The sequence below is a fragment of the Balaenoptera musculus genome, chromosome 18 (genome assembly GCF_009873245.2).
Source record: "Balaenoptera musculus isolate JJ_BM4_2016_0621 chromosome 18, mBalMus1.pri.v3, whole genome shotgun sequence".
In the NCBI taxonomy this organism is placed as follows: domain Eukaryota; kingdom Metazoa; phylum Chordata; class Mammalia; order Artiodactyla; family Balaenopteridae; genus Balaenoptera; species Balaenoptera musculus.
In genome coordinates, this window is record NC_045802.1 from 64,700,389 (window position 1) to 64,719,169 (window position 18,781).

Genomic DNA, 18,781 nt, shown 5'->3' on the forward strand with positions numbered 1-18,781 from the left:
CCAAGACTTGGGACGAGGCAGGTGCTCCCTGCCTAACTAATACAGCCACCTGGCAGGCAGGTGTTAACCAAGTAAGTGCTCTCTGTCTTCACTTAGGTCTCTCCACCCAAAATTATGCATTCTTCACCGACCTCAATGCCATTTTACCCAGCCAGTAAGTTATGGCATTTGCCGGGTTGGTGTATTCATGTTAATTGAGAAATATTTATAGGAAAACTGTATTTGTTCTGTTGCATTTGGTATGCCTTTAACTGCATTAAAAATGTAATCTACGGTTGATAACAACTAACAGGGAATCTCATTTTCATCCCAAGCTGCTTTAACCATTATTTTGCGCAAGAAGAAGTTTTGAAGTATCAGAATGTCCATCTGACAGAAATGCAGGAAAACTGCCTGGAATTAACCTGAGTGAACAAACCACGAAATTTCTCTAAAAACATCCCATGAATAAAATTTGAAGGCTGGACAATCTAAAACTGCCTTAGGTCAACTTTAACTTTCACTTGTGAAATTTGCCATTTTTCACGCTTTTTGAAAAAGGTGAATACATTTTGACCAGTTACAGCGTTTTCTTTAAAAAATAGTAAGTTCCTGCTACTCCTAAGAAGTATAGCCGTTCCCTGGAATAATTACAATGTTCCATTTAAATAGAAGTTATATTATAAAATTTCAAACTGTCTTTACTTAATTACACAATAGACTTCTGTAATAAACTTCAGCCGTATCATTTTCAAACAAACAAAACAGACCAGATGTTTGGTACTTATATGCAAAACTGAGCTCCCGCTGTGAAACCAAATTAAAATGAACTCGGGAATGAAGCTAAGCCCCGATGAAAACAAAAACAAAACAAGCAAACAAACAAAAAACATGCTGTTGATTTTGCTTTGTAGGTTGTTAGTCTTGATCATTTACATATTTTTCCTTGCATCTGGGAAAATACACACAACCTTTCCCACCATTTTATCAAAATTAACATATTCCTCTGGATTTTGTAGGGGTAAAAAAAAGACAAAAAGAAAAATCGCTAAAATTTCATGATGTCACTTAGTCAAAATTCAATCAATGTCAGTTATTTCTTGGGCACTGCTTTACATGCTTTACATAAAGTAATTCTCTTAATTCTCACACGCATAAAAAAACATTGGGACTATTATTATACAATCATCCCCATTGTGCAGATAAAGTTGAGGCAGATAGAGTTTAAATGACTGAACAAAGGTCTATCTGTCGCTGGCCAAGCTGGATTCACATTCAGGCAGGTTGATTCCAAAGTCTGTTCTCTTTACCACTGGGCACCGTGGATCCCAAATTACAGTGGTCAAAACCACTATTGTAAAATAAAGGAAAACCATTCAGTTTGGTGTTGGTAAAGTCAAAGAACACTTTCTTGGCTGGTTAATATTAAAACCTTAAATTTTACATCTCTTTAATAGAATCTAATAATATGAATCTTATTCTGGTGTGACAATCTAACTCAAAAGAAGTCTCTCATTCACAAACACACACACACACACACCACCACCACCACCACCACCAGCCCACATCAATGCTGCTTAAGATAACTGTGCTTCAATCAAGAGGACCTTGATTGTGCCAGTGAAGTGACTGGCACAGCTCTTCCAAAGCTCTGTTCTAGCAGATCTGAGACATCGCAATATCTCCACCTACATCCCAACTCCATTTCCATTAATAGCTTTAAAATGTCTACTGATGACAAAGTCCTCTTATCTGATATCAAATAAAAAATGGACATAAATATCAGGGGGAGAGGAAAGAAGAGGTATATTTTTAAAAATACTCAATGTTTATCCAAAACCTATAAGGTACTCACTGTGTTACCTAAAATTTCAAACCTTAATCTTATGTTAAAAAGTTGGCAACTTGGTCATAACAAGAACTAAGAGACGATACACCTGAAGGCCAGGTCAATTAAGCATGAAACTCTTATAGTGTCTACTTTGTGAAAGGAGATGTGAGTGGTTAGAAAATCTGATATCAAGGGTAATTAAACCTCCTTCATTCAAGTTTTAAAATTCCCTAATGTATGACTGAAATATACTCACCTGGTCTAAAGACTTGACAATTTGTTTAAAAAAACAGCAGCTTATCTGACTGTAGGCTAAACCACTGACTGCCTGGATTACACAGGTGCTGCCTTTTATTAGTATGGCTATTTATGTCAACAACTATTTATTTAATCTTGAAGTCAAGGAAGAACAATTTTCTAGCAACACTGATTACTCATCACCTTGAAATACGTGTTTATTTTCCTTCTATCTACAGGATTATGTCAAGACTAACATTTAAAACTTAGCACCAATAAGAAATATTTCTGTCTACAGTATCACCCATTGGTGGAACTCATTAAGCCATATTTGACAACCTTTTCATTTCTATGCTAAGAGGAAAATATAGTGAAGATTTATATTACCATGAGATATAATTTTAAGATATTATTGCCACTTTATTCTCCAAAAAGGAAAAATCATAAATTTATAGTTCCACCAAAGGAAATAAATTTTATGACCCCAGGCCAGTCTGACACCAACAGAAAAGATAAAACAATTCTAAAAATAATGACTGCATGTAAGAAAGCAACCATTTCTTCTTATTCTATGTTTAAATGTGTGAAGGCAATGAAAAAAAATTAACCCATGATCTTGACTACATCTCAAAGCACTGCTACTGACCTAGATAAACAGAATTATTTATGTAAGAAAATATGTTTAAGGACAAATCCACGTGCTCTGTGGTATCTGTTCAAATATCTTTGTGTAGAACAGAAGGAGGTGGAAGCTTTGTTTTTCTTACCACACCCTCCAAAGTCTCTATACATTTTCATTATATGCCTCAAGCGGCGTAAAGAATAAGATCAGTCACTGGGTCAAAAGAACACTTCTAGAAACATCCACTTGAAGTTCAGAGAGAAATCATTAACTAACTATTGACTTAAACATCCCCAAATCAGGAACTTGGGCTGAAAATCAACCAGGGCAGATACTCTGGTTTCTCCTGACGTGCTAACAACACGCGGCTTGGTGGCACCGCCTTCTCCCAGCAGACCCAGAGGCAGGATTCCCCATCGTGAGGAGCAGGACTGTATTTGGACTAATGTCTGGATAAAGATTCTTAAACACATCACAAGTCTAAAACAGACCTTCCAGGTGTTCAAGAGGTTGAAACATTTCCCCGTGTGATACAATCTATTAAAATGCAGATGCAAAAAAGAAAAGAAAGGAAAATATTTCCAGAACAGAGAACTTGATTTCATGATAGCTTTCCATTTAACCACAGTACTTTAATAAACTTCCACTCAAAGTGTACTTTGAAGCTTGTCAGATAGACTTTCCATCTAAATGAGGGGGAAACTTTTAATGGAATAATCGTGGTTACCAAGAATGAAAAGAACACTCAACAGATCATAGTTGATTTCATGATAACATTACTTATGGAGAAAATGTCATTGCTTATGTTCTACCTGCTGTCAAAGCATTTGTAACACACTTCTAAAAAGCCCAAAGAGGACTGCCCTGGCAGTCCAGTGGTTAAGACTCCATGCTCCCAATGCAGGGGGCATGGGTTCGATCCCTGATCGGAGAACTACGATCCCACATGCTGCAACTAAGAGCCCACAGGCCTCTGAATCTGTATCTTTTCTATATGGAATTGTAGAATATTAACATTAGATTTAAAAAAAATAAAATAAACAATCCACTGTCGGCAATTTTTTAAATTTGCAAATGCCTTGAAGAGAGGACTTTTTGCTCCAATGCTTGGGACCACAACTGACAACCAGTAAATGACCAATAAATGGTCATTTTGATGAGTAAAAAAGCCCCAGTTAAAAGTGAAGTGACAGTTCTTCCGAAGCTCTGTTCTAGCAGAGCAGGAACACTGCAACATCTCCACTTACATCTGAGCTCCCTGTCTAATCACAGTTTACTAATGTCTACTGGCATTTTAAAATGGTTGAATTCCCCCTCTTTACTTCTTAAGGGACTGTAGTTTATAAGGTAAAACTACCAGGTATCAAATATTAAACCCTCTTAAGTGCCAAGATTCATCTTCAATGCACAACTAAACCACAGGGGAATGTATTAGGTGTTGGACAGTTTCATTTCCATGACTGACTGGCATTAGGAGAACTTGGAACCTTGCTTACTCTGGTTCTATGAGCCGCAGCTTCCAAAGCACCAATATGTGTGGTTTTTTTCTTCATGCCATCAAATACCAAAAACAAAGTCCACCATAAATAATCTATTACAAATTCTACTTTTGAAAATAAACTATAAGGAAGAATTCAATTTAATATAAACACCAAGTGTTCTTTCAAGACTGTAAACTTCCATTGTTCTTCGAGATCATGGCATGGAGAGATTCAAATACGCTCCTGAACACCCTTTCTTCTATCCAGTCAACAAATACTTACTAAGCAACTACAGTTGCCCAATCCTGATTTGGAGGCTTTCACAGTAACACCACAGATACACTCTAGGAGGGCAGAGGGCACAAGGCTAGCACAGGAGACAGGCAGTCAATACATAATTACCTAAATTATAATTTACTTGTAATTGTGAAAAGTACTATAAAGATGAGATTAAAAACATAACTTTATGGGGACTTCCCTGGCGGTCCAGGGGCTAAGACTCCAGGCTCCCAATGCAGGGGGCCCGGGTTCGATCCCTGGTCAGGGAACTAGACCCGACGTGCCACAACTAAGAGGCCTAAGAGCCCACACGCCTCAACGAAGATCCCGCACACGGCAAAGAAGATCCCACGTGCCGCAACTAAGACCGTCGCGGCCAAATAAATAAATAAATATTTTAAAAATAAATTAATTAACTAAAACATAACTTTATGTGAAATAAAACATTGCTGGCTGAATGTTATTAATATTTGGATTTTTTTCCATTCTCTTCATGGCAAAATAATAATAATGTTAAAATAAAGGGGAGGCAGGGAAGAAATGGTAACAGAAGATGAAGGCCCCAGTTAGAAAATGAAAATCAAACTTAGCCCCATGGTGTCACAGGAGAGCTTTGAAATCAAATCTTTGAGGGGAAAGACTTGGCCGTAAAGCAAAACCATACGGAATTTTCAATCCAGGAAATTGATATACTTAATGTTTATTGTTGTTGAATCCGACCTCGAAGAACTATTCCAGTTTCTCTTGAAATAGCTGTACAAAAGCAATGAACTGTGTCATAAAACTACTTTGATGTATTTTCTGTCACAAACAGCTACAAGGCTGAAGTAATAGTGTGTGTGTGTGTGTGTGTGTGTGTGTGTGTGTGTGTGTGTGTGTCTGGGGAGGCAGGTGTTGTTAAATAACAGTATTTGAATTATACTTACACTTGGGGCTTCCCATCCATGGGTTCCACATCCTTGGATTCAACCAACCATGGATCAAAAATATTTGAAAAAAATCCCAGAAAGTTCCAAAAAGCAAAACTTGAATTTGCTTATATAAGTAAAAGTATAAGTAATCTAGAAGGGATTTAAAGTGTATGGGAGGATGTGCACAGGTTGTATTAGGGACACTGAGCATACTCAGACTCTGGTATCCACAGGGGTCCTGCAACAAACCACCCGAGGATACCAAGGGATAACTGCACTATAATTCATACATCCCATAAAATAATGCCAAATTACTGAGCACACTAAGACCAGAAACTGGAATACAGCAGTGAAGTCCTAGGTACCAAAGACTGCCTGACTCCAATTAAGCTGAAGGTTGAGACAACACATATTAAAATGAAGTGGAGAACTTCTATATCCTATGATATTGGAAAATTTTTAAATGCAATCAAGTAAAATGTCATCCTTAACAATTTCCGGAGATAGTACCATTAGCACATTGAACAAGGTACAAGCTTCTCAAATCTTATCTTTTTAACATTTTATTGGAGAACCACAGTGCTTTCTCTGTTACTAAATTGTCCGTATTTCCATGTATGATTATTAACGGAGAAAAAAAAAATGGATAAAGAGTAATCAGAACATTCTAATAGATTTAAAATGTACACCAAAATGTTGCAATATTTACCAGGTGTAGACAAGTGCTATAATAATCACCTTTATAGAGATTACTGACAAAATAACAATGGTAATCAAATATATGTAACTATTTAAACTCGTAACAAAGGCTTCTATGATACTATTAGCAGTAAATGAGCAACACCCATAAAATATGACTTAATATCACCCTGATAAGACTTTAAGTACATATAACCATTGTTATGTGAAAAACATTATTTTTAATATGTCACAACCCAACAGGATTTAATTACCACACCTACTTCAAACTATTAGCTGTTTCATTGAAACCTGAAAAAGTAATATTTATGTGGCCATTGAGAATCATTATGATTGATGAAATCTTTTGTGTTATTCCCATTATAGTCACTTGCATTTGTTATTTTTAACAAGGAAAAATGAAAGGGGAAATGTGTGTTTTAGTTTTGCAACAAAGCTTTTCAGATGATGACTAACTTCTTCCTTTGAACACAAAAAGCCTCTTTAACTAATGTACATATAAATATGTTCTCTACAATGTGCACTAAGCAAAGAAAGGGAAGAAAAACAAAGGCGGGGGGAGGCTGTAGGACTTCAGCCAGAATTAAAAGCAACCTAGGCAAGATGAGTACATGAAAGCTGTCAGGATAGTTGTTATTCTTATTCTCAATCACTTACAGCTCATCTGCTCTCAAGGAAGAAAAATCATAGTTTCTTTTAACCATATCCACAACAGATCTCACTTGAAAGGAAACATAGCAAGTGATTTGGCATGAATGGGCGTATTACCAATTTTCCAGCATCACTACTGAATATTTATGTCGGTGACGAATGATGACACTGGTGAAATATTTTAACACGAAGCTTTGCCTTGTAAATCGTCTGAATGATGCTGTGTCAAAACAACACCTACCATAAATCAGAGGTTTTAGGACCAGTATTTCTTGTTCTAACATGCTACCTGCTCAGCAGAATCACTTGTGTGAACAGGCATAGATTATTGTGTGCTAAGCAGAGCCATCTTACCTCCTAACTTATAGAGCTATAATTTAACAGGCCTATTATCGTCAAGGTAATTTTGACAGTACTGAAATATTATACTTGTTAAAAATATGCATTTAGCACTAACCTCAGTGGTCATTTGCACTGAATAAACAGACAGGTATCCCTGCAATTATTATTCTTCCCTACGGATGACTCTTTTTTCTAGCAAGGCAGTGCTCTGTTGACAACCGGTTTTATAAATACTATAGCAAGAGGGTTATTCTGATAGTACAAAAAGCTCACCACGTTGCTTTCAAATCACTTTTCACTTCTTCACAAGTTCATTAGCAACTTGTAGTGGAGGTTAAGGACTCCCTTTCCAGGTTAAAGAAATGGCAATAGTTCAAACCTCCACTACCCTCCTCCTTGCTCCAACCCTCAATTCCTACATGATGCACATCCTAATCCAGGGTATTTTACATGCGTGAAATCTGCAGAGACTTATTTCCCACTCAGTCAAGTTGGAAATATTAATCCTTAGGGCAATTCTAGAGTTTTGATTACGGAAGATAAAAGAATATGTCTTCTCTTAAACTGTAGTGCTACCAGAAGAATAAAAAGAACAAAAGAAATTAGTACTTTTTCTCTTTTGATAACGCGTTAACTCTAACTTAACCTGATCTGTAAAGAAAAACTAAGGATATACATTTGTCCCTTTCTTTTTACACTGAATGCATAAATAAGTGAACTAACACGTGTGCGCACACTGCAGAAAAATCAGTCGCGTGAAATGAACATACTGGCCACAATCCAATTAACTTCGCTTTTCCCTACGAGAAGAAACACAACATCTAGCAACGCCGGTGGCACAGTTTCTTAGAGCCAAATTAACAAACTGACAGAAAATAAACAATTATTTATCTGGAATCCATTACACTCAAAGCACTCAGCCAAGTGTTTTGTCACAAGGATTAGTCATGAAAAAGCAGGACAACTATCTTCTCATCTTGTCTCCAAAACAAAGGGTGAAATTCTAGACACTTGATAAGAATAAAATATTTCTGCTGACTCTGATGGCATGGATGAAAATGGAAGAAACTGTGTGGTCATATTTCTTACAAAACTCATGTTTGACTCAGGTCCTACAACTGACCATATTCTACCCTTCAGGAATTAAAATATATCCAGTCAAGATGTCAGCAGCGGGGCTTCCCTGGTTTGTGCAGTGGTTAAGAATCCGCCTGCCAATGCAGGCGACGCGGGTTCGATCCCTGGTCCGGGAAGATCCCATCTCACCTACCGTGGAGTAGCTAAGCCCGTGCACCACAACTACTGAGCCTGCGCTCTAGAGCCCGCGAGCCACAACTACTGAGCCCGCGTGCCACAACTACTGAAGCCGGCACACTTGGAGCCCATGTTCCGCAACAGGAGAAGCCACCGCAACGAGAAGCCTGCGCACCGCGTCTAAGAATAGCCCCTGCTAGCCGCAACTAAAGAAAGTCAGGGCGCAGCAACCAAAGCAGCCAAAAAAACAAAAGGCAGCAGCGGTCTATTCCAGTTACTAGGGTAGAACATATAAACTAAGAAATCTCTGGCAGTCCAGTGGTTAAGACTCTGTGCTTCCACTACTAGGAGGGCAGGTTCGATCCCTGGTAGGGGAACTAAGATCCTGCATGCCGTGCTGCGCAGCCAAAAAAAAAAAAAAAACCAACTTGTTATTAAAAAAAAAAAAAGAAATCTAAATACCTTGTTTGAAATGCTAGATATTTCAGGACAACAAGAGTTTACTGTTTCAAACATAATAAACCACAACAATGTTTTTAAAATTCTGTATCAATACTACAAAATACAAAGATTCAAGACATAAAAATGGAATTTCCAAGAAATCTTTAATACAGAAAAACCAGATTTTGCAATAAGGTGCCCCTTACATTATATCCCTGAAATAATGTAGATCATGCTGCCCTCTTGTGCCAGATGTAGAAAATAAAACAATTTCTGCCTGTTCAACGGAAACACAATTTGGATTCAAAATAGAAATGAGGGCTTCCCTGGTGGCGCAGCGGTTGAGAATCTGCCTGCCAATGCAGGGCACACGGGTTCGAGCCCTGGTCTGGGAAGATCCCACATGCCGCGGAGCAACTGGGCCCGTGAGCCACAACTACTGAGCCTGCGCGTCTGGAGCCTGTGCTCCGCAACAAGAGAGGCCGTGACAGTGAGAGGCCCGCGCACCGCGATGAAGAGTGGCCCCCGCTCGCCGCAACTAGAGAAAGCCCTCACACAGAAACGAAGACCCAACACAAGCAAAAATTAAAAAAAAAAAATTAATTAATTAATTAAAAAAAAAAAAAAAAAAAGAAATGATCTCTAAATTTCTAACTGATTTACTCTTGACCTAAGATTTGCGTTACCTGTGTATGAAGATCTGATACAAGTGAAATGCAGCTTCGGTGATAAAAGACAAAGATTGGCTAGGAAGAGGTGGACGCAGCAAACAGCACAGGGACACAGCCCACATCTGCAAAGGCACTATTCAAATCCAGTTGCAATCAAATCATGTAAGAAATGTCAGGGCCCCTGAAAATGTGTGGCTCTTTAATAAACACACACAGTACCATTACTAAAATACACCAAAGGAAGAAAGCACAGCAGAGAGATCCGTGAGGTAATGGGAAGGTAAGAAGAACAGAGAAAAAAGAAACATTGCTTTTGCCATTCTAAGGAACAGATTATGAAAGACCAGTAGGCAATAAGGTATCAAATTATATAAACAAACTAAGTAAACTTCATGCACCCAATACAAGGATTCAAAATGGAGAGTAACAGCCACTGGAGCTTAGAGGGATGGAACCCTCTTTAAAATCGGCTTCCTGGAATGTTAAATTGCAGGCAGAGAAACTACGCTGTTCAGAACTGCACACTTGCCAGGCTGACTCTGCCCTCCTTCTTAAAATGCAAGTAAGTGAACTTGGGACTTTGGTAGGACAACCTGTGTTTCAGGAACTTCCCCTGGAGGCCTGGTTCTTAGCGTTAAGTGCAGAGTACCCCAGTGTCTAACAAAGTTCATGAGGATCTGAGATGAAGCATGAGAAGGGAGACAGGACATCTGGAGCACTCCCACCAATGGATGAATGTACAAAAGGCATAGTGACAATCCAGTTCAGGGTCACTGAGAATCTACTGGCACAAGTGGGCACTGGAGACAAGTATAAAGAAGGGAACTCTGGCAAACCGCCTGCAAATCCCAGCCAGACTGGGGATGGGGCAGATCCGATGGGCCTCTGCCTGGAGTTTCCAGCTTCCATCAGTCACCATGCCAACTCTACACACCGGCCAAAGTCCTTCCTCTCCCTCCCTTTTCTAACTCTGGGAGGCTGTCAGGATCCTGAACTCACAGGAAACTTACTCACCCCTGGGGTCTCCCGGAGAGTGTGCTCTGACAATGGAAGGATATGCTTCCTGATCTCTCCATGCTACCTGGAGAACATACTCTGGAACTCAGGGGCCACAACTTTATGCTGGGAACTTGGATGCGTTAAACGCAGATATTTAATGCAACTTAAAAGTCAAGCATGTCCATCTCTCTACTGTAGAGGGGAATTTTAAAAAATATTATATAATTATTAGGTTACACACAATCGATAATGTCAACTAAGAGGCATAATTCTTACCCATGTAAGAATTTGTATTTTTTCCAACTGTAAAAAGTACAAAATTTTTATCCAAACAGAAAATTAAACTCGATCACTCAAAATTTTTAATTAAAAAAAAAAGTTTTCATCTACCACTAAAAGAGTAAATAAATAATTCTTGGCCCCTAAACCTTTTGGGCAAACGAGGCCTATGTTTGTAGTACTTATTTGGGCTTCTATTTTCTTGAAGGAATGAAGTCCTGCTAATAGATACAGGAGGGGGAGGCAAGATAAACACGAGCGTGCCAGCTGCTCTAAGATTAGCGACCTCTAAGATTTACACGTGGTCCCAAATCCTTGAATAACAAATCCACCAGCGTCTGGAGAAGCCTACAGGTCTTGACCATGAAGAGCCTGGGTAACTGTGGTCACGAGCACTCAGTCTGTGATAACAGACACCCAGTCCCACTTAATGCTCCCAACTTTATGGCTGTAGTTTTCACATTAACTGACAAATTGAACCAACTTCACAACAGCCATAATAGCACATACTCCTCCAATCACTTTTGCATTATGATGACATAAAAAGACGAGATCCGTGGGGGCCTCTGCAGTTTACCGTCCTGTGCTCTGCACAGTGCCTGGACTAAACAACATGTGCTGAATAAATCTGCACAAGATGCTGCCCTGCACAGTCTTACTGAATCCTCACAACAGTCCTGTGAAACAGGAAGGGCAGCAGTGATTCCCGTTTCACAGGAGAGGAAGTTCCCAGATACCACGCAGTCACGGTCACGAAGGTTCATTAGGCACTGACCGTATGCTAAGCGCTGTCAATGTATTAACCTAATTAATTCTAACAGTATCAATATATTAATGAGTGTGTGAATAGCACCCCCATTTTACAGATAAAACTGAGACACAGAGAAATTAAACAACCAACACATAAATATTAATATAACTTTAACGGACTATTACTATTAGTAACTAGCACCAGAAATGAACCCAGGCAGCTGGTTCCAGAGTCCATACTTTTAGATCAAGGCAGACAACATCCTGCCTTGAGATTCGCCTGCCCAGCCAGCAGTATGTATCTGCTTTGGCCTCGGTCACGTAGCTAGTTGATGGCCAGGCCAAGGCTACTCCTGTCCTCCCTCCAGCCCACATCCCTGCCTTGAAAGGTACTGTCAATCATTGCCTGCAAAAACAAAGCCACCCTGGGCCTCACCACAAGTCGAACCAACTGAACAGAGTGGGCATGTATGCTGATGAACTAACTCTTCATAGGAACCCAGTTCAGGAGCAAGACAGGTCAAAGGCCTGAGGGTGGAGGAAGCAACCACTGATAAACCTCCAGGGACACTCATATCCAGAAACTTACTACTGAAGATCCACCTGCTATGTACCACAAGCCTCTTACATGTCACCAAAAGTCCAATGTAAACTATACAGTTAATTTTATTGAAAAGGATGTTTACATTTCACTAATGTTGGGTTTTAATTAATTTTTCATTACCATTCTAGGTAAACCTCATAGTCACGGCACATGCCAGAGCTCTGTGATTCCAGAAGTGGATGGGAAATGAAAGAAAGAAACACACAGCCTGTCGTGTAGAGATTCATTATAAGAAGGTTCTAGCAGACAACTTACCTTAACAGAATATAACACAGCCAATATTTTAGCAACTAGCCAAAAATATTTAAATATATTTGCACCAAATGTAGGGTGTTTCATTTGCCACACAACAAATCGGTTCCTAAATCATTCTGCAAAGTGAGCATACACTTATCTTTCCACACACACATAAATTGGAATAAAAGCTTATATGCCTCTATATTCAGATATCCTCTCGTAGGCGAAAAATATCAGCAAAGTTTTTTGTAGAAAATGGATTAACATGCACAGTGATTTTCTTCCAAGCACCTCAAATATCAAACGTAATCAGGCATTAAGTACAATAACAAGACATATTTACTGAGAACCTTGGTGTCTGACTTACCTATTGGGTTTCTATCAAAGAACAATACTGGAGCTCTCAAAATGGACTCGAACATTTGGTTGTGCAAAGTTTGTGAAGAACTAACAAGGACGTAGAAAACCAACAGAGATCTGGCGATGCCAAAAAGGACGGCAGATACAGTTAACCCTGAAATAAAGAAACCACTCAGCACAAGATCTCTGCCTTTTCTTCAAGGATGCTAAACCATGCCACGCAGCTTATAAAGATATTATGTAAATACTTTATTCCATTAAGCATCTGGATTCTAAAAGAGTTTAATGCATTCACAAGATACACTTAAAAAGAAGAATATAAAAATCACTGTATTCCTCTCATTGAATAGAAACCTCATGGGGGAAAAACATCAAGTGTAAAATAAAATTTCATTCTAGGATTTCCTAATTCAATTATACATTCTACTAAAAACTCAGAAGAAAGATAATTTTAAAAAGTAGTTGATGGTCCCTTCTTCGCATTTGAAATCTTACTAATTACAACATGTCTCAATCTAATATTGTGATATGCTTTGGTAACAGCATGTGAATTAACAGGTAACAGGAGAAATGATTTACTACCATTTCCTTGTAGACAAAGCCCAAGTAGCTTTAAAGAATATGACAATACCACATTAATTTTCAAGCAGAAAATCTAATTCTAACTAACTGAACTGTAAGAAAAATACAAATTATAAATAATCATCATTTAAATTCTGTTTTGTTAGTGATATAAATGAGTACCTACTATGCACATAAAAATTAAAATACCCTCCCCTAAGATCTTTTGAACTCACAATGCTAAATAGAATAACTTCTGTAATAAATATTCCATCAAGTACTTTTTTCCCTTTAGATGACATAACACTTATTTAAACCCTGAAAGCCGCTCAAATTCCTGGATTCCATCAATAGGCATTTTCCTTAGCCCACCATCCTATATGAATGTATAGCAAAATCCCTTCCTTCTTCCTTTAAGCCTCCATAGTCCACCAATTCAGAAGGTAAACAGCTAATGGATTTAGATTTCTTAGCAAGAGATCAACGAAATACACACAAAATTTCAGTTGAGTATGTTCTTACAAAGATAACTCACTCTATCTTTGCAGAAGGCTTGTGTGAGTATTTCCTGTGGGAATATTTTAAATTTTAGATGAGGATTTCCTTTTAAAAGTATGTAATGCTACATATATTCTAGGCACTCTTGTGAAAACAGACAGCCATGTTAATATTAGCCTGGCAAGCCAGAAGTTAAATGAATTGCACAGTAGCGGACATGATAACATTGTGATCTCAAGGTAAGAAAGACTCGGAATCCTAATTCCCAGACACTGGATTTCTCCCTACTTAGCTTCTCTCTTAAGTAATTAGTGAAGCCCAAGAGATGAGCAATGTGGCGAAGGGGAGTTTTGCATACCTACAAGGGAATAATGCTTTTATTTGGGGGCTCTTGCTGCCAGAGGATTTCATCCAAGGTCCATAAAAGCCAAGGTTTATTCAGAAAGAATTGGAACAATCCGAACCACAGGGTGGGGATCCGTTTCTAATCCTCTTGCCCATCCATATAATGATATAAGATTTAGCTAAAGCAACCTATTAGAATAGACAATAGCCACATATTTCCAGTGGCTGATTTTCTGAATGTGCAATGCTGGTTTAACTTCCAAAATCCAGTACAGAGCAAATTAAGAATTTTCATTCAACCTCTCTCTTCTAGTAGATTTTTAAAATAATTATTCTAATTAATTCACAGAATAAATGCGACTCAGACTCTTAATCTGTTAAGACATTACTGAATTACTCCTGGAAGCCCTAGTTGCTCACACAGGCTCATAGTAAGCACCTCAGACTCTCGTATAATAGACCAGATGATTCAATTTTACCTGAGTAAATTCCTAAGTACCAGTATAAATCGAGTTTTTCAGTTACATTTCCTTGTCCATTAACAGTGACATTCAGGGCACTCTGTTCATTCGCCCTATGGAGCAGGGAAGAAAAAACATTATGCAATAGATGGAGTTAGGTAAATACAAAAAAAATTAACCTCGATTTAGGAGTCATGTTTTATGCTGGAAAATGTTTCCCAGCTCACAAGGCCCTGTGTCTGTCTACCTTATGAAAATTCAATTTGAATCATGACTTACAGCTCTCAAAATTGTCTGTAAGGAACCTGCTAAGGGTCAGACATCAGCAGAGACCATGGGAGGGTCACACCCACCAGCAGGAACTTTAATTTTTCTTCAGGGAAACTACATGAGGATTAGAAGAGGAGGCTGAACAAGCCCCATCTCTCCCCCATGACTGTGTGGGAAACTGAGGATTCATGTCGATTTTTTAGCACTTTGGGTCAGACCAGGAATCACTCACCAGTATGAAAGCCACCAATCCTGAAGGACATAGGCAACCTGGAGCAGGAAACAACAATCACTCAAACACTGACATTACTGACCCCCTCAAAACCCCACTCACTAGAATGGATGGAAAGGCTCCAGTTAACGGAGACGGTCCTTCCAGCTCAGGTCAGTGGCAAGCCCCACACCCCAGATAACCGCAGGTCAGGGAAGGGCATGTGACATTTTAAAATCTCTAAAAGACTTCATATTTTTCCTAGAATCTCTCTGTCACGCACACACAACACCAGTAAGCCTCACTTATTTTGCTCCGCACATATTAACGCTTTTCAGTGCGAATCCTAGTGGACTGCAAAATACAGTAATAATTGTATAAATGTCAGGATTTTTCAAAGGAAAAAAGCTTGACAGGTACTGTGACGGTCAGTTTTCTGTGTCAGCTTGGCTAGGCCAGTCTCCAGTGATTCAACGAAACTCTCAGCTAGATATTGCTGTTAAGGTATTTTGTAGATGTGGTTCACATCTATCATCAGAACATAAGTAAAGAACATTACCCTGAACAGTGTGATGGGCCTTCTCCAGTCAGACGAAGGCCTTAAGAGCAAACCCTGAGGCTTCCTGGAGAAGGAAGAAATTCTGCCTCAAAACTGCAGGGTCAGCTCCTGCCTGGGGTTCCAGCCCGCACGCCTGCCTTTCTGATTTCACACTCACCCAGCTAGATCCCACAATCTCATGGAGTCAGTTCTCTGACATAAATCCCTTAATACACATATTAAAAATAATAATACAGTAAAATAAATAATACAGTATAAAGAGTATTATAAGTATCAACCTTAGGGCACAAATCAAAATAAATGTCCTGACTTACCTGAGCGGCGATGTTTACTGGAATAAGGAAAATGATGATACACCAGTGAGCGCCGGCTGTGAAGTAGTTTCTGTAGGCCTTAAAACCAACTTTTCCTTCCAAACGGCTCTCCTCAGATAGTGTAACCTGTATATTCTCAGTCTGGAAAGGACAGGCAGTGAGAGACAAAAATATAAATAATGAACCCTAAAATTTTAAAAGTTCAACAATGACCTCCACTGCAAAGCTGTGGGGAAAGAGACACAACCTATATGCTGATAGGAGTGTGCAAGATGGTCCACCTCCTACAGAGAAAGGTGTGGAAATATCTAGCCAAACCATGTATGCATTTACCCAACCATGCTACTTCTAGGAATCTATTAGAGATAAGGAATACCATTTGCACAATTTTCTTGGGTACCTTTGCTTAAATTAGAACACCATGATTAATAGCCCACTTACAACATAACTGATTAAAGTATAAATGAAGAAGCTTTTTCCAAAATAATTACACGAAATGTTATGTAGCTAAAGTATCCCTCCAGTTTATTTGTGTCACTCAATTATAGAAACATAAAACAAAGTGTGGGTTCAAAATATTAGTTAAATAGAGTAAACTGAGTTCACACTGTGAGCTGGAGACATGTGAGTTTGGATAGCAGGGGAAGAGCATACGATCCAAATCCATTTGGTTCCTGAATTTCAGAGAGGGATTCCTGAGTTTGGAATGTGAGTGACTAATCTGAATACTTAGTCAGAATCATCCAGGCTCCCGGGTTTGTACAGTGAGGGATTGGATATCGAGGGATACCTGTGCATGTTTCTAAGGGAGATCTAGTGCATTTCTGCATTTCTGTCTGGAGGACTTAGAATACATTATAGAGTCCCATGGACTATGGATGTCCTGGGCTCTATGCTGGCCACTGGAAATACAAGGTGGGTAAGGTGTGGTTCTCGGTCTTGAAAGATAAGAAAGAAAGACAAGAACTAACTCCAAGGTGTCTACTATGTGTCAGGTCCTTTGGACATGCTACCTTTGGCCTATCACAGGCCATCTGACAATGGGGAAAAATACTACCATCAGTCACCTGCACTGCCAGAACATTCCAACATGTAGGAAAAGTAGCTGATTTAATGTAAGTCATAGCAGGCTGGGTATGAGGGGGTCTTCAAATTAAGCCTCTGGATGAATAAGGGAAGCCAGGGTCTACCAGAGCAAGTACGATTTAACTACGGTAACATGAAGAGTTCTAATGTCAATATCACATGCATCCTGGAATTCATAGCAGTACACCCACTACTGGAGTCCATAAGATTCTCCACCCTACACCCAAAGAAGAACCTTAATCAGGCTTGCTCCCTGCATGCTCTTTTAATTCTACCAATTGCATGGAATAAGGCCTTGGCAACTTAGGATCTACTTTGGGACAAACGAAGATGTCATGAGCGGAGCAGACTGAAGGTCCACAGGTCCACCAAGAGCAGACAGACCAGGGCATGTTGCAGGATGACAAACTCACATCTTGGTCCTCTGGAGCGGCATCTTTCAACGAGGGTCTGGAAGACTGTTGAGACCAAACTGAGGACTCGGAAAAGGTGCGATTCCTCAGAGTTGGAGTTCCTGGAACTGTAGATGGTTCAGTCTCCTCATTCTCCTTCTTTAAAATGGAACCAAAATCTATCCCAGATTTCAGGAACTCAGTGTAAGTCCCCTTTTGCATCATTTCTCCCTAATATAGCAATAAAGAATTTGAAAGGAATGCATTTGCGTTTGATAATACTAATATAATGTAAATACTAATCAAGAGAAGTAAATTAATCTTAAATTATGATTTTTGTTAAAAAAATGATCCTTAGATCTGAAATTCTGGTTAACAAATCCAGTTCAGTTCAACTGAACTGAGCATTCTGTTCTCTGCCACACCCTGAGTTAGGTACTGGGGGATAGGAAAGAAATGTGTGATCATGAATTTAAAATGCAGGCCACTGACGTAACTATCAGGGGCATTTTCAGGGAAGCAAAAAGCACAGATGTTGGTGAGAGTATCAATATAGTCTGTTTAGACAACATGGGAATTGAGAGAACCCATGAGCGGCGTCTTCATGGTCTTTACAACCTCCCCACAAACACAGACGTTAGAAAATTCAATATTCCACCTGATAAAGTAGCTAAACAAGGAGGCCCTAAGCCTGGGATGGCTCTACTGCCTTGGTACCCCACATGCCACAAACGAGAACTTCAGCCAGAACCAATGCACTTTAGTCCGAGAAAGAACTTAGGAACGAACAACCAATCACAAGCAGCCAGTCTTCCCCAAATCAGGTAACTGCTTCAACTATAGCCAGTCTAATAATTTTCTTTGAACACATGTGACGCATCATTGCACAGTTTCCCTCACTTACAAAGTAATATAAGATAATGTGCAGAAGATTTCTATTTTTTCACCATAGAAAAAAGGACACAGCTGATTCATTCAGTTGCAAAGAAAATATGGAAAATCCCAGGATGCAAAACTAAACAAAGGAGGACAGCTCTGGTTAAGGCAGTAAGGCTGAGTCCCTTTGCTGTGCACCTGAAACTATCACAACATTGTTAACTGTCTATACTCCAATATTAAATGAAAAGTTATATAACTAATTTTAAAAAGAGAGAATAAAAAAAAACTAAACAAAGGAGGGCAGCTCTGGTTAAGGCAAGACAGATGGAAGAAGGTGGGCCAGGACCCTAGCTGGTACCCCTCTCACCCTATCCCCTAAGGCGGGCCACTGGGAGAAACCCAGTGAAGCCTTTGGGTACCACCTGACACTGCAGAACTAGAAAATTATTCAGGATATATTGTGTCTTGTTCCACTTGGGAAGCAAAATGCATACACCTTCTTTAAGGAAATTACAGCTTTCTACTTAGTTATCTGTAAGATGCACAGGGAAACGACTAGTGGTACAAAGATAGCAATT

General features: G+C 39.2%; 1 protein-coding gene across 8 annotated transcripts in view; it reads right to left on the minus strand.

Annotated features, from left to right (window-relative positions):
* ABCC4 (ATP binding cassette subfamily C member 4) overlaps nucleotides 1-18,781 on the minus strand; it is a 219,616-nt gene that overhangs the window by 93,981 nt on the left and 106,854 nt on the right. For all 8 annotated transcript variants that reach the window (XM_036831959.1, XM_036831960.1, XM_036831953.1 and 5 more), the window contains 5 exons: nucleotides 17,346-17,555; nucleotides 15,847-15,987; nucleotides 14,995-15,032; nucleotides 14,511-14,605; nucleotides 12,635-12,781 (listed from right to left, as the gene is read on the minus strand). In XM_036831959.1, coding sequence (XP_036687854.1) covers nucleotides 12,635-12,781; nucleotides 14,511-14,605; nucleotides 14,995-15,032; nucleotides 15,847-15,987; nucleotides 17,346-17,555 — 631 coding nt within the window. The remainder of the gene's footprint in view (nucleotides 1-12,634; nucleotides 12,782-14,510; nucleotides 14,606-14,994; nucleotides 15,033-15,846; nucleotides 15,988-17,345; nucleotides 17,556-18,781) is intronic.